Source organism: Leguminivora glycinivorella, chromosome 2, assembly GCF_023078275.1.
Source record: "Leguminivora glycinivorella isolate SPB_JAAS2020 chromosome 2, LegGlyc_1.1, whole genome shotgun sequence".
In the NCBI taxonomy this organism is placed as follows: Eukaryota; Metazoa; Arthropoda; class Insecta; order Lepidoptera; family Tortricidae; genus Leguminivora; species Leguminivora glycinivorella.
In genome coordinates this window covers 25355392-25369884 of record NC_062972.1, presented here as the reverse complement: position 1 = coordinate 25369884, position 14493 = coordinate 25355392, and the positions used below count along the sequence as shown (strand labels likewise).

At 37.3% G+C, this 14493-nt stretch overlaps 1 protein-coding gene across 1 annotated transcript; it reads left to right on the top strand.

Moving 5' to 3' along the window:
- The first annotated feature begins 2784 nt into the window (after positions 1-2784).
- LOC125238185 (solute carrier family 2, facilitated glucose transporter member 6-like) lies at positions 2785-11770 on the top strand. Its single transcript, XM_048145462.1, has 8 exons — positions 2785-3148; positions 6116-6345; positions 7594-7764; positions 8172-8324; positions 9007-9139; positions 9557-9774; positions 10207-10398; positions 11530-11770. Exons 1-8 carry the CDS (start codon positions 3082-3084, stop codon positions 11752-11754), a joined length of 1389 nt encoding a protein of 462 aa, XP_048001419.1. The 5' UTR covers positions 2785-3081; the 3' UTR covers positions 11755-11770.
- Positions 11771-14493: the final 2723 nt, after the last annotated feature.

Below are 14493 nucleotides of genomic sequence, written 5' to 3'. Positions count from 1 at the left end.
CTTGACTGATGTTTTCCTTCACCGAAAAGCGACTGGCAAATACCAAATGACATTTCGCACATAAGTTGCGAAAAACTCATTGGTACGAGCCGGGGTTTGAACACTTTGAACTCGCGACCTCCGATCGAAAGTCGCACTCTCTTACCGCTAGGCCATCATATAACTTTAATTTTAATTGTGAGTAAAAGCTATTTATTATACTATACTAACCACCGTTAAAAGATTCGCCCGTATTAGATTTACACACTGTATTATTATTATTTATATTTTCATGTCTGATCACCAGTACCTACCCAAGGTTATATGTGTAATCGTTGTTTAGCGATAAGACCCCTGTTGTTTGCAATAATTAAATCTAATATTATGTGCTCAATTTTAGTCATGATCTTTGTAGGGTTCCGTATCAAAAAGGTACAAATGGAACCCAGAAATGAAGGAGGTGAAAGGAAATAAAGGATTATGGTGCGACTCTGTTCGTCTGCCATGTCTGTCTGTCACAATAATAAAGTAGTTATGCTAGCGACTTGATACTTTAATGAACATTGTTAACCTGGACAAAAAAGTAATATTTTCTTTTATAGCAATAGCGATATAATAACGTGAGTACAACCGTAGATTCATTTATATTTATCAAAGAGGATCGAGTATTATAGAGAGTTACTCTCGAAGTAAAATGTGTAATCACAAACTTCAAACTTTTTATTTTGCAAGAATACACGTAAATACATAATAGGTCTTAAAACTAGTTAAGTGTCAGTGTATTCGACCAACAAGCATGCAAAAGATACTTAAACAGATTAAAAATTGAAGTTATAAAATGTCAACATGTAACTAACCTACCTTCGGAAATTACAAAACAATAAATTTTAAATCATGTCAAAAAAGTAGGGTTCCGTAGTTTTCCGTATTTTTCTCAAAAACTACTGAACCTATCAAGTTCAAAATAATTTTCCTAGAAAGTCTTTATAAAGTTCTACTTTTGTGATTTTTTTCATATTTTTTAAACATATGGTTCAAAAGTTAGAGGGGGGGGGACGCACTTTTTTTTCCTTTAGTAGCGATTATTTCCGAAAATATTAATATTATCAAAAAACGATCTTAGTAAACCCTTATTCATTTTTAAATACCTATCCAACAATATATCACACGTTGCGGTTGAAATGAAAAAAAATATCACTCCCCACTTTAAGTGTAGGGGGGGTACCCTAAGAAAACATTTTTTTACACTTTTTATTTTTGCACTTTGTCGGCGTGATTGATATACATATTGGTACCAAATTTCAGCTTTCTAGTGCTAACGGTTACTGAGATTATCCGCGGACGGACGGACGGACGGACGGACGGACGGACGGACGGACGGACGGACGGACGGACGGACGGACAGACAGACATGGCGAAACTATGTGGGTAGGAATGCGTAGATATTTCGTTTCACGAGAGCGACATGTTGCAGATCGTAAGAACATATAAATAAGGTTCATAGACACTGCTGTCGTGAGACGAAGTAGGTACGCAAACGCATGTTAGTTGTAAGTTGCATTGTGGTTTGTGGTAAACAACTTAATTAAGGTAAAATATGTTTGAGAGCGCACTATTCGCCAACAAACTGGTTCCAGTTTGGCGAAAAGAAAAAAATGTAATATAGTCATAAGTTTTTTGAAATAAATAAATAATAATAATAAGGGTTCCTAGTTGACTACGGAACCCTAAAAATAGGGTAGGTTCACATTAAAGGTATTAATGGTGTATAGACTGCCATCTCTTGTCACAGGCTTAAAACTTGTGAACCTCAGTTTTGACGATTTGCTCCATATTCTTAGCTTAGCTTGATATATTTTAAAATGTCAAATATTAATATTAGCGCCATCTAGCTGAGCGTACCACAAAGGTGTAATGCCATCTAGGCCACCGTACCTTTTTCTGTATGGTACTGAGGTACGTTTTTAGGGTTCCGTAGTCAACTAGGAACCCTTATAGTTTCGCCATGTCTGTCTGTCTGTCCGTCCGTCCGCCCGTCCGCGGATAATCTCAGTAACCGTTAACACTAGAAAGCTGAAATTTGGTACCAATATGTATTTCAATCACGCCGACAAAGTGGTAAAATAAAAAGTGGAAAAATATGTTTTGTTAGGGTACCCCCCCCCTACTTGAACCATATGTTTAAAAAATATGAAAAAAATCACAAAAGTAAAATTTTATAAAGACTTTCTAGGAAAATTGTTTAGAACTTGATAGTTCAGTAGATTTTGAGAAAAATACGGAAAACTACGGAACCCTATACTGAGCGTGGCCCGACACGCTCTTGGTAGGTTTTTTCTTAGACTTTATCTGTCTATACGGAGTTATATCTATACAGGGTGTAACAAAAATGGTGGTGATCCGTTTAAGGGCGTATTCAGTATCGTATTCTCATCAGGAAAAAGTAGGATAAAAATTTTTTTTCGCAAAAAATTTTTTTATCTTTGTATGGAGATTCGACCGATTCGCGCGGCCCGGCTCATACAAAAGTGAAAATTTTTTAGCGAAAAAAAAATTTTCTTCTACTTTTTCCTGATAAGAATACGATACCTGAGTACGCCCTTAAACGGATCACCACCAGTTTTGTTACACTCTGTATATAATATTTGATATTTATTCATATGACCGTCAGATTTATAGTTTCTTTGTTACCCTTATCTTTATTAAATCAAATAATTACTCTTCGTTACTGACACCTCGAAGAATACAAATAACAGTATCTAGGCTAAAAATAGTTGCATCACTATTTATGCCGTCACGGCTTAGCAATCATTCCGTCGAAAAATGTCACCTTAAACAGAAGCCACATAGCAGTATCAATATACTGTTTTAATTTAATTTTAATGGGCTAAATAGTTACTGAGATATCGATACTCAATCTAATAACCAGATATAGGTGCTATATCACACAGTGGTGTGTTTAAGACAGACATAATAACTATTGCTACTTCTACTAGCTTTCCATGTAAGCACATAATATCACAATGGTACATAAAGTGTAGTTAGTTTTTTGCGATATCTCTTGTTATTTTTTTTTGTGTCTTTGAGCCTTAAACGAACAAAATGACGGCTGTCAATACAAGTTCTAAAAAGGCTTCTGTGTATAAGCAATGGACTGTGGGATTTATTGGTAAGTTTATAATAATACATCAAGTTAATATTGTGATTTATATATATATATATATTAAACATATATATAATATTTGGGAAAATTCTTGTGATGCAATTGGCATATTTTGTGATCTTTCAAAAGCCTTTGATTGTGTGGATCATGGAACGCTCATTTTGAAATTAGAACACTATGGTTGTCTATAAATGCCCTAAACTTTAATATGTCTTCTTACCTTAGCAATAGAACACAAACAGTAGTTGTTAACAAAACTCACTCTAGCGGGACTGTAGTCCAATTAGGAGTGCCACGAGGCTCAATTTTAGGTCCATTCTTGTTTTTGGTTTATATAAATGATTTGCCATGTATAGTAAAAAACTTTTGTGAAATAGTACTTTTTGCTGATGATACATCACTGATTCTTAGAACAAATTAAATTATCCTCATAGAAAATAATTTAATTTGTATTACTTGGAGGCCTTGGTCATTTTTTCTTTGTATATGACATTTATTTCAGTTGATACATCACTGCTTTTTAATGTTGACCGAAAATCTACGGATTACAATGTAATTAATAGCACGTTAGCTGATGTACTGCAGTGGTTTACTGTCAACAATTTACTTCTTAATTCTAAGAAAACCAAATGTATTCGATTTTCTCTGCCGAATGTTAAACCAATCGATACAAAAATACTTTTGAATGATGAATGCTTAGAGATGGTAGATACAACACTGTTCCTTGGTTTAACATTGGACAAAAATCTACAATAGAGTCCTCATATAAGGAAACTAGCAAGCAAATTAAGTTCAACCGCATACGCCGTTAGGAGAACCAGGCAACTGACTAATGTTAAGACAGCTCGCCTAGTGTATCATAGTTATTTTCACAGTGTAATGTCATACGGTATTCTGGTTTGGGGCAAAGCAGCTGACATACAGACTATCTTTGTATTACAAAAGAGAGCCATTCGTTCTATTTACAACTTAGGAACACGTGAATCAGTAAGAGAACTCTTCAAAGAAATTAATGTCTTAACTGTAGCTTCCCAATAAATTTATGATAGTATAATTTATGTTGTTAAGAATTTAGACTGTTTCACTAAGAATTCTGATATCCATAATTATAACACTAGAAACAAAAATAAGCCTGCCATAAAGAAGTTTCGTGTCCGTAAAGTAGAGAAGTCATTTGTTGGGCAATGCATTCATTTTTATAATAAGTTACCTGACACTGCTTTGAGATTACCCCTCCCAGCTCTTAAGAACTACTTAAAAAAATCATTGATGTTAAAGGCTTATTACAGAGTCGAGGACTATTTGACAGACAAACATGCATGGCCCGAACCAGAAACTACAAAAAACGAATAGCAATTAAAATAATTGTATTATGTATAGAGGACACAGTTCAGATAAAAAAGCACATCAAATATTTTATATTTTATGTTGTGTAGGTAAATTACATATTTAATGATATTGAGATTCATATTATCTTTTTCTTCTGTGACAATTTGATATGTTTTCTCTGAAGAAGAACGACGTATTATTAAGCAATAATATAATTTATTGAAATTAACTTCCATAGAGTACCTAGTCTGTTCATATTCTTTGATGAATACTTTTGCATGTTAAATTGTATCTTGTTATTTAATGCATGTTAATTATAAAATGTAATGTTTTGAAAAGAAGTTGCCCGCCGAGTTTCTTGCCGGTCCCATAGTGGATACCCCCCTCCCAACTGAGGGGGGACTGAAATCTTCTCGAGGCTGAGGCGTAGGGTTAGAGCCGGCGTAGCTTTATTTGACGTTCATATGCGCATTGTAATATGCCTACTTGAAAAATAAATATTTCATTTTCATTTTCATTTGTGATATATTTATTCTGTTTTCGGTGAAGGAAAACATCGTGAGGAAACCGGACTAATTCCAATAAGGTCTAGTTACCCTTCGGGTTGGAAGGTCAGATGGCAGTCGCTTTCGTAAAACTAGTGCCTACGCCAAATCTTGGGGTTAGTTTCAAAGCGGACCCCAGGCTCCTATGAGCCGTGGCAAATGCCGGGATAACGCAAGGAGGATGATGATGATATTTATTATGTCATAGAAGATGACAAAGTCAGCCTATTTTGGGGCTGATCCTATAATAAAAGTTGCTGACATATATTATGTTTACTTCTAAATACTGTTGTGTATATGTTACTGTATAAGCCCGAAGTATAGTTTTGAATAGTATCCGCCAACCGGGCATTTACCGATATTGATTACGAGGTTTATTATTACCGGTAAATGTTGGTTCTCGAGAAATTCTCGAGTAAATTCTAGGTCCTGTTACAGCACCTAAAATAATTATAGAAAAGAAAAAGCGGCAAGTGAAAATCGAACTTGGGCACTGAAGTGTACCTAATGTTATATAGTTCTGCCGCAGACATTACGCCTGTCAGTTATTACTCAGCTTTGTCAGTTTTTTCGGCAGCCCACAGACCTATCCTTTCGCTTACGCTTAAAGACTGCTGAAGTGTGCAAAAATGAAGCTATCACGTATATAATCAGAGCGTATGGAAAACAGGCAGACTACAAATGAAAAAAACGTGACCATTTTTGATGACAGGCAGTGGCCGCTAGCGGCCCACATTAAGTTAACGGATTAATCGGACCTTTCAGTACAAATAGTTGTATTTAGAGGATACAGTGGCAGATTTCCGTTTCGATTAAACAGTTAGAAAAGCAAATTATTCATGTTATCACTTTTGAATTTAATACCCACAGTGACACTTGACATTGGTCCAAATTTGGTCTCACTTTTGATATTCGACAGTTCTTCTTTGTCATCCTATTTCTATGCGGCAGCTCGATATCGTCCGGCAAACTGGTAATCTGTGGCCCTCTTTACTCAATAATTTCTGCAAATCACGGTTAACGAAAATTGAAAATATTGACTAAAGAAATTGGTTGTCTTAAATCTTAACACGATCATATTGTATATTTACTTCTCCAGCAACGACAAGCATGCTAACCTACGGACTGCAATCCGGCTGGGTGTCGCCTGCAATCCCCACGCTGCAGTCGGAAAACAGTCCAGCCGGCTACCCTTTGTCCAACTACGAGATTTCTTTAATAGCCAGTGGCATTAGTGTCCTAGCGACCTTCACGGCCGTAATATATGGATACATATCGGACGCTATTGGCCGACGATGGACTTTAGTCGCTATAGTTGTACCACAGATCGTAAGTACTTTTTAGGGTTCCGTAGTCAACTACGAACCCTTATAGTTTCGCCATGTCTGTCTGTCTGTCCGTCCGTCCGTCCGTCCGCGGATAATCTCAGTGACCGTTAGCACTAGAAAGCTGAAATTTGGTACCAATATGTATATCAATCACGCCGACAAAGTGGTAAAATAAAAAGTGAAAAAAAAATGTTTTGTTAGGGTACCCCCCCTACATGTAAAGTGGGGACTGATTTTTTTTTTCATTCCAACACCAACGTGTGATATATTGTTGGATAGGTATTTAAAAATGAATAAGGGTTTACTAAAACCGTTTTTTGATAATATTCATATTTTCGGAAATAATCGCTCCTAAAGGAAAAAAAAGTGTGTGTCGCCCTCTAACTTTTGAACCATATGTTTAAAAAATATGAAAAAAATCACAAAAGTAGAACTTTATAAATACTTTCTAGGAAAATTGTTTTCAACTTGATAGGTTTAGTAGTTTTTGAGAAAAATACGGAAAACTACGGAACCCTACACTGAGCGTGGCCCGACACGCTCTTGGCCGGTTTTTTATTATTTTTCACCACACCAACTGGTAAAGACTTACTTTGCTATTCGAAAAGAGATAGCAAAATTGCATTTTATCCAAAAGAGTGCAAAGTAATTTCATACAAATTTTAACATGATGTCTTAAGCTGGCTGGTAGAATTTAGCTATAAATGACAATTTTGAATCATAAATATTGAATAAATCGAGTGAGTTAAGTGTGTTTTATAGTCAGTGTTTTGTTCGTGTTGGTGTGGTGAAAAATTTTGTGTTTCACTCGGTGGCAAAGTTTGTTTAACATTCGTGCCTTGAAACCCTCACAACGCTCAAGATTCCACTTCTCGTACCACATCATCCACAATCTTTCGCTTGCTCGGGTATCAATATTGGCACGTGCAACTATTTACATGTGCCTAATAACTTACGTAAACTATGCAATAAATTATCATTTCAGACACAAAAAACCAAAATCGCTACTGTCTACGTGTCTGTAATAGCCAGTGGCACGAGTGTCCTACAGAATTTCTATATAATATGACTTGGAACTCTGGTTGCGTTTAAGAAGTTTAATGCCCTTACGGTAGATATCACAGATCCCATGTACTATCAGCTGCGAAAGTGCATGGAGAAATTATGAATGAATCCATTGATAAATTCGCCATGCACTTTTGCAGCTGATAGTACCTAGTGCCAAATATTTTAAAATTATTCATTTCAGCTATGTTTCGCATTGAAGCTAATCTCCGCTCATCCTATATGCCTCATGGTATCCCAAGCTTGCGCAGGAGTCGCCGGCGGAGGCATCTTCACTGTCTCTCCCATATACATCAAGGAAATCGCACAGGATTCTTTGAGAGGCGTTATGGGATCGTCTGGCATGTTTTTAGGAGTAAGTTTGGAAATATCACTATTATCTGTCACTATACCGCAATCAAATCTTATAACTATTACTATGAACATTTCAAAGTGGTAAAAAGGCTAAAAGGTATATTTTTTATCACCTTACGTTAACAATGGATTTGTTAACTATTTAACCACATGAGTAATTTATTTTAAATTCCGGAGATACAGATTGCCATAAAATAAAATTATCAACGCCTAAAAAAATCTGGCTCCAAATATTTTTGGAGCTATATCTAAATGTGAAATAGTCTTTAGATGTTTTTATGGAAATCTGATAAGAAAGTAATTTGGAAATTAATGTCATAATCAGCATCATCTTTAACATTAAAAATAGAATACTATTATTTTTATTTTATTTTGTGTTAATACTACGGTACGTTTCTTTTTTTTCAGATTCTTGGTCAGCTGACAATGTATGCGATGGGTGGATACATGAGCTATTACACAGTCCTCTGGATAGTAGTGTGGCTGCCTATTCTGAATTTAATAGCACTATTTAAAATACCGGAATCACCAGCTTTCTTAATCAAAAAAGGAAAAGTCGAGGTAATGCGCTATGCTCAGAATACGTTACGGAATACTTTTAAATCAAACTAAATGATTATTTACCTTCCAAACCCAACTGTACTCGTAAAAAGCTTAAATATGAACAATTTTTCTAGTAAAATAGAACATAATAAATGTGCAATAAACTAACAGATTTTAATTTAACTAAGCTAGATAAATATATGCGTGTGTGAATAAAAATGCGGTGGATATTACTAATATGTAAATACTATCTTTTTCCCGCGGCTTCGCCCGCGTACTAATCTAATCTTGTTTTCCCTTAAGAACTTTGCTCCCACATTTCACCCCAATAGGATCTACACCTTATAAGGAACCTACGTGCCGTGCCGTTTGGAATCTCTAGAACCAGCGGTTTCGGCTGTGCGTTGATATGTCAGTCAGTCAGTCAGTTTCTTCTTTTATATATGTGGTGTAGTATGTATTTACCTATACATATAAATAGTACGTAAGCACTGCCTATATAATAGTGTACCTTGCCTAATATCAGTCAGAATAAATCATACATTCATCGAAGCTGTTGTTTCTCTAATGCCATCCGTACATGGCGACCCTGCCAGGAAAAATCTAAAATTTACCAGCCGGCCTAGCTAAAGCCTAAGTGATTGTGACGTCGGCTAGGTACCGTGATCGGACACACTAAACACTACTTTTTTTTTTAAAGGAAGCAACTAAAGTCATGGCCTGGCTGAGAGGAGTGGAAGAAACTGATAAAGAAGTGGAGAGGGACATTTCAATCGCTAAAAATGAAATAGCAACATACGAAAATTTACCTGCAGTATCATGGAAGACTATCCGTAAATATTTATTACTTTAATCTAACTAGCGGTCCGCCCTTTCTTCAACTTGATATTTTGAATTATAAATATTTGGTCTATAGGTACCTCCTGTAAACAAATCTTTCGAGTATTTAGATTTTATTATCTCAATCTCTAACTAAACGCGGGGATCGGGACTTACGCAACTCAGATCAGACATAGAATCAGAATTTAATGTCATGTGTGTTAAATTTTTTTTACATTATCTGTAGGAGAATAGGCCTATTTACAAATTTTAGTTACAGTGAGGACTATTGATAACTATTAGATATTTTTATCAAACCAATCAAAGACTGCACTTGTGTACAAGTTTACGAATCGTGTAACTACATCATACAGCCCGTAGATAGGTATGTATAATCTATAGGTAATTTAAACCTTTTTTATATTTTTCAGTGTCAAACAAAGTATCCAGAAGAGCTCTTTTTTTCTCTTTTCTCGCACTTACATTGTTGGACTTGGGAGGAAATTACGCAATTCTCGTATATGCTTCGGTGATCCTTCAAGACTCCGGAGTGACAATTTCCCCAGAGCTGCAAGCTTTGTCTTTCCCAGCCCTTTTTGCACTGGGGTGCCTGTTATCTATTTTCACTGTGGAAAAATTCGGAAGAAAGGTATTACTTTTGACTTACTCATTATCGTGATGTGATATTTTATGTCAACTGCATTTTCGGAATTATTGCCTTGCCACCTAGACGCGGCTCTCGTTACTAAGACAATCGTTGACGCTACCTGACGATCGAAATGGAGTCTGTCTCTGTCTCGCTACTACAAAAAACCGAAAGGGATGGCTAACGATACGCTTTTACAAGGCGTAAGAGATTGTGACGTTGGCCAGGTATCCTGTTCGGAAACAGAAGAGTCGTGACATCTATGGGATCCAATATTTTTCTACGTCTCTTCTTCTTACAGACTATGACTTATGACTTTCTAGACAAAATTAGTTAGAAAATTAGCGAATACACTTTATACAGATTATTTCAAACTACCCAAATCTTTTAGCGAATTATTGTGCATTATCCAAGTATTTTTGTTTCTTATTTCAGCCATTGATGATAACTAGTGCAATTTTAATCGGAGTGCCTCTGGCAGTATTGGGAACATTACTTCTCATACAAGAAAAGGGAGGTTCCTTTCCATCTTGGTTAACAGCCGTTTGTATATGTGCATGCTTGTACGCCAGTGGACTGCTATATCCTCTACCTTATGTGGTCATGTCGGAAATTTTCAGCATAGAGGTAATTATTTTATAGTGGTTTGAACCCCCGACACAAAAACGGGTATTATGAGATTTAAGTTTGATGTGTCTGTCTGTTCTGTCTGTGTGTGTCTGTTTGTGGCATCGTAACTCTCGAACGGATGAACTGATTTAGATTTTTTTTTTGTTTGAATGCTGAATTAGTCGGGAATATTCTTAGCCATGTCTGATTTTCACAAAATTAAAATTTTTAACCACAAAGTGATGAATCACCTTAATCAATCAGCATGACCGAATGCTTTGACAAGCTAAGTATATCCTAAGACTAGCATAGTCAGATGTACGAATGAAGACCGGATACGTCCCGAAGGTCACGTTGTCTCGCGAAGTTGAAATCTCGACAAAGTCTCAAAGAAAACACTCGTTCCTAAAAATCACCCTTCAGTAGTAGGTATCTAAGTTCTCACAATCTGTCTACGGATAGACAACTGAAGTTTTGCTATCTAACAGATAAACATCTCAAGGTCTACTTGTAAACACCGGAGTTTGCAAATGACACCTTAAATTAAGAAGCCTTAATTGCAGTAAATGAGAAAGATACGTACCAACTGTTGGTAAACGCGATAAGCCCATCAGCCTCAGATTTTAAAACTTCTACTGGTCCAAAACCGCTCTGTTCAGAATATTGACAACCAATCTGGCCTAGCCGACCGATCTAGCCAATGGTCCTGGGTTCGAATCTTCGAATCCCGGTAACCAGTAACGGCATTTATTTGTGTCATGAGCTCATCTGATGATCTGTGTCAACAGATCTTTGTTCCTTAGTCATGAATGTTTTCTATGTATTTAAGTATTGCCTTCAACCACACCTCTGACACTGGCGATCAAATATATGAAAGAGGCGCGTTACTAGCACACAGTCTAAGCTCGTGTAGGTGAACGCGTACTATGCTTGTACAAGTGAAATATGACAGGTAGACTGAACTGTGAGGTAAACGAGAGGGTGTGGCCGGCACTTTCGGCGGGGAGCGGGAGTGGTCATACTGTATAGTACTCTTTATTATACTGTGCTTCAACACAAGCCTTGATCTTACCGTGGTGGGGCTGAGTCCATTTGTATAAGGAATCCTGTCATAATATTTATTATTAATTTCGTTATGTATTATTTCAGCTGAGAACAAAAGTGCTCGGTGTGATTGTGACGTCCGGCTGGTTGTTCTGCGCGCTTCAGGCTTTGCTGTTTACGCCAATATCCGAATATTTCGGGAGATACACCCTGTTCTTCGGCTTCGCCTGCTTCAACTTTATAGGAGCTGTCTTGTGTTATATAACCATGCCGGAAACAAAAGGAAAGACTGTTGAGCAGATTGAAAAAGAATTTGGAGGTGGAAAATAATAAGCTACAAAACAAACACGAGTTTTAATCCTGTGTCTTCGGGATGCAAGATTTTTTTCATCACACTTACTCAGGTACTAAGCAATTGCACGTCGTAGCGAGATCTCTTTGACTTGACCAGGGGCGGCTCACTCCGCGATTCTATCGCGGGGCTATAAGTACATGCTGGCGGCCGCGATTCTAAAATCAAGACGTTTTGAAGTACATATTAAGTAAAAGTAGGTACTTACTCATTGGTGCATAAATAAGCATCGATATTCTATTGAATATTGGCTGTGTCAAATTCAAATGAGAGTCCAAGTACTCATTTAATGGAATAATATACCAATGAAGGACTCAAGTTATGAAAGAAGCAAGTTCATTTTCATGAAAACCTGAATAAAATAAATTGAATTAAACCCAGATTAGATCTGATTTTTTCAAATAACATTTCAAATCTAATTCATTTCCAAAGCATAATAGTATAATCAAGCAAAGGTGACTCCATAAATAGAAAATCTTCAAATATAAAGAGTCAATACAGCTCAATTCATCTGAAGTTCAATTTTAGAACTATTTATATTTTTAACCCCCGACGCAAAAACGACGGGGTGTTATAAGTTTGAGGTGTCTGTCTGTCTGTTTGTGTGTGTGTCTGTCTGTGGCATCGTTGCTCCCGAACAGATGAAGCGATTTAGATTTAGTTTTTTTTGTTTGGAAGCTGAATTAATTCGGAAGTGTTCTTAGCCATATTTCATGAAAATCGGTCCACCATGTGGTTAGGTTATGTCATGAATTAAACCTCGCTAAAGAACTTATAACATAGAGTAAGTTGGTGATTGCAGAATCGCCAGGCTTTTCACATTTTCATCGCGCCAGCTGATGAAGGCTCTCTTGCTACTTTAAAAACTGATAAGAAAGTTGCATTTTACCCACAAGAGTGCAAAGTAAATTTGTAGTAACTTTATCCCAAAACCGACTGTTAGAATTGACGTTTAAGTGATGATTTTGAATCACAAATCCATACTAATATTATAAATGGGAAAGTGTGTGTGTCTGTTTGTTTGTCCGTCTTTCCGGGCAAAACGGAGCGACGATTCGACGTGATTTTTTAAGTGGAGATAGTTAAAGGGATGGAGAGTGACATAGGCTACTTTCTGTCTCTTTCTAACGCGAGCGAAGCTGCGGGCAAAAGCTAGTGTTAAATAAATTCACAGATTTGATTTAGCTTGATGTTTTAAAGTTAATATTTTCCTAATGTGGGTATAGGGAATAATTTTGTATTTCACTCGGTGGCAAACTTTGTTTTACCTACGCATAAGACCAAGTCAGATACTTTTGCGGCCTTCGGTGTGTAACATATTATTGCAAATGACTGTACAGAGTGCGGTTCTTTCATGTGACGGACGGCGTTGAATGCATGTGAACCTTAGGTGTATATATTATATAATAACAGGCCTTTGCATCTATAACAGATGATTTAGGCAGCATCCTTGTGACACTTACGTTCGTGGCTGTATAGCCCATTTCGAGAGAGGCACGTACGGCCGGTGTATGCTCCCCGGGCGTAGGTGTAGGGCGGGGGTTAGAGGCCTGCTCGTGACGCCTCATGCGTTTATCATTTAAGCAGGAGAACCAGGGATTGTCGTGCTTGGTTTGACCGTCATGGACAACACGGCGCCAAATGGGTCGGCCTTCGGCAGTCGCTGCCATTGATTGCATGGAATATCAAATGTGACCATGTCACGCTTCACGCAATCCTTAAAGCGCAGCATTGGCCGTCCGACCGATCTCTTTGCATCTGCAACCTCTCCCAGCAGGATTTGACGTGGCAAACGAGTCCGCTCCATTCGATACACATGCCCGAGCCACCTCAGTCGCCTCTTCTTTAGTATGGCTGTGATACTAGGAAGCTGTGCCTCGGCTAGAATGGACTCGTTTGTCACACGATCCTTCCATGTGATGCCCAGTATGCTCTGCAAATATAGGTATTATACATAATACATATTATGTTATAAACACACACATCTAGCGTCTCGCGAGCGTAGCGTCGGGCCAACTGTATGGAAAAACACGCTGCGTCGACGTTGCGTCGACGTCGAGCCGATGCGGCGTCAGGCTTTGCCATACAGTTGGCCCGACGCTACGCTCGCGAGACGCTAGATGTGGGGGGAGGCTTAAAACTGCCTGTTCTAATTGATACTTTAAAATTCTCATTCAACAACCTCTGAAATATTAAACAATAACTTCACAATACCTTTCAATAAAATTAAATGAAATTGAATTCAGTCCCAGGGACCTTTCTAATTACTTTGATCGTTTGAAATACCTACACCTTGGTCCATTAACTGAGATAAAACGAGATTCCCTGGTTTCTCTGGAACGATTAAAAGTTTTTATTCAATTAGTACAGGGTGGTTAGCCGAGAAGACAATCGGTTGTGCAATAGCCGCTATCTCTCTATGTATGTATATCTGTAGGCCTAGCACATGATGGCCGCGAGAGTATGTCGCCGCGAGATAGATGACACATCTTCTTCTAACTGTATTGATGACATAAGGACGGGCTGTGGCACTTATATGGAGTAGCGATCGAGACAAATTTACTATTGTCATACGATAGTAAATTTACGATAGTACTTTTTATTATACTGTGCTACTATAGAGGAATAAGTAATTTATTTGTATAGGCATAGATCACGCGTCAAATAGCGTGAATTATCAGTACCACTACTCGATACTAGGTGTCAACAGTGTCTCG

What these genes read in the sequence shown, in the direction of transcription:
- LOC125238185 (XM_048145462.1), top strand. Translation starts at nt 3,082, where the DNA reads ATGACGGCTGTCAATACAAGTTCTAAAAAGGCTTCTGTGTATAAGCAA. An exon ending in CGTCTGGCATGTTTTTAGGA is followed by an intron (nt 7,765 to 8,171) that starts GTAAGTTTGGAA and finishes CTTTTTTTTCAG; the next exon opens with ATTCTTGGTCAGCTGACAAT. An exon ending in TGGAAAAATTCGGAAGAAAG is followed by an intron (nt 9,775 to 10,206) that starts GTATTACTTTTG and finishes TTCTTATTTCAG; the next exon opens with CCATTGATGATAACTAGTGC.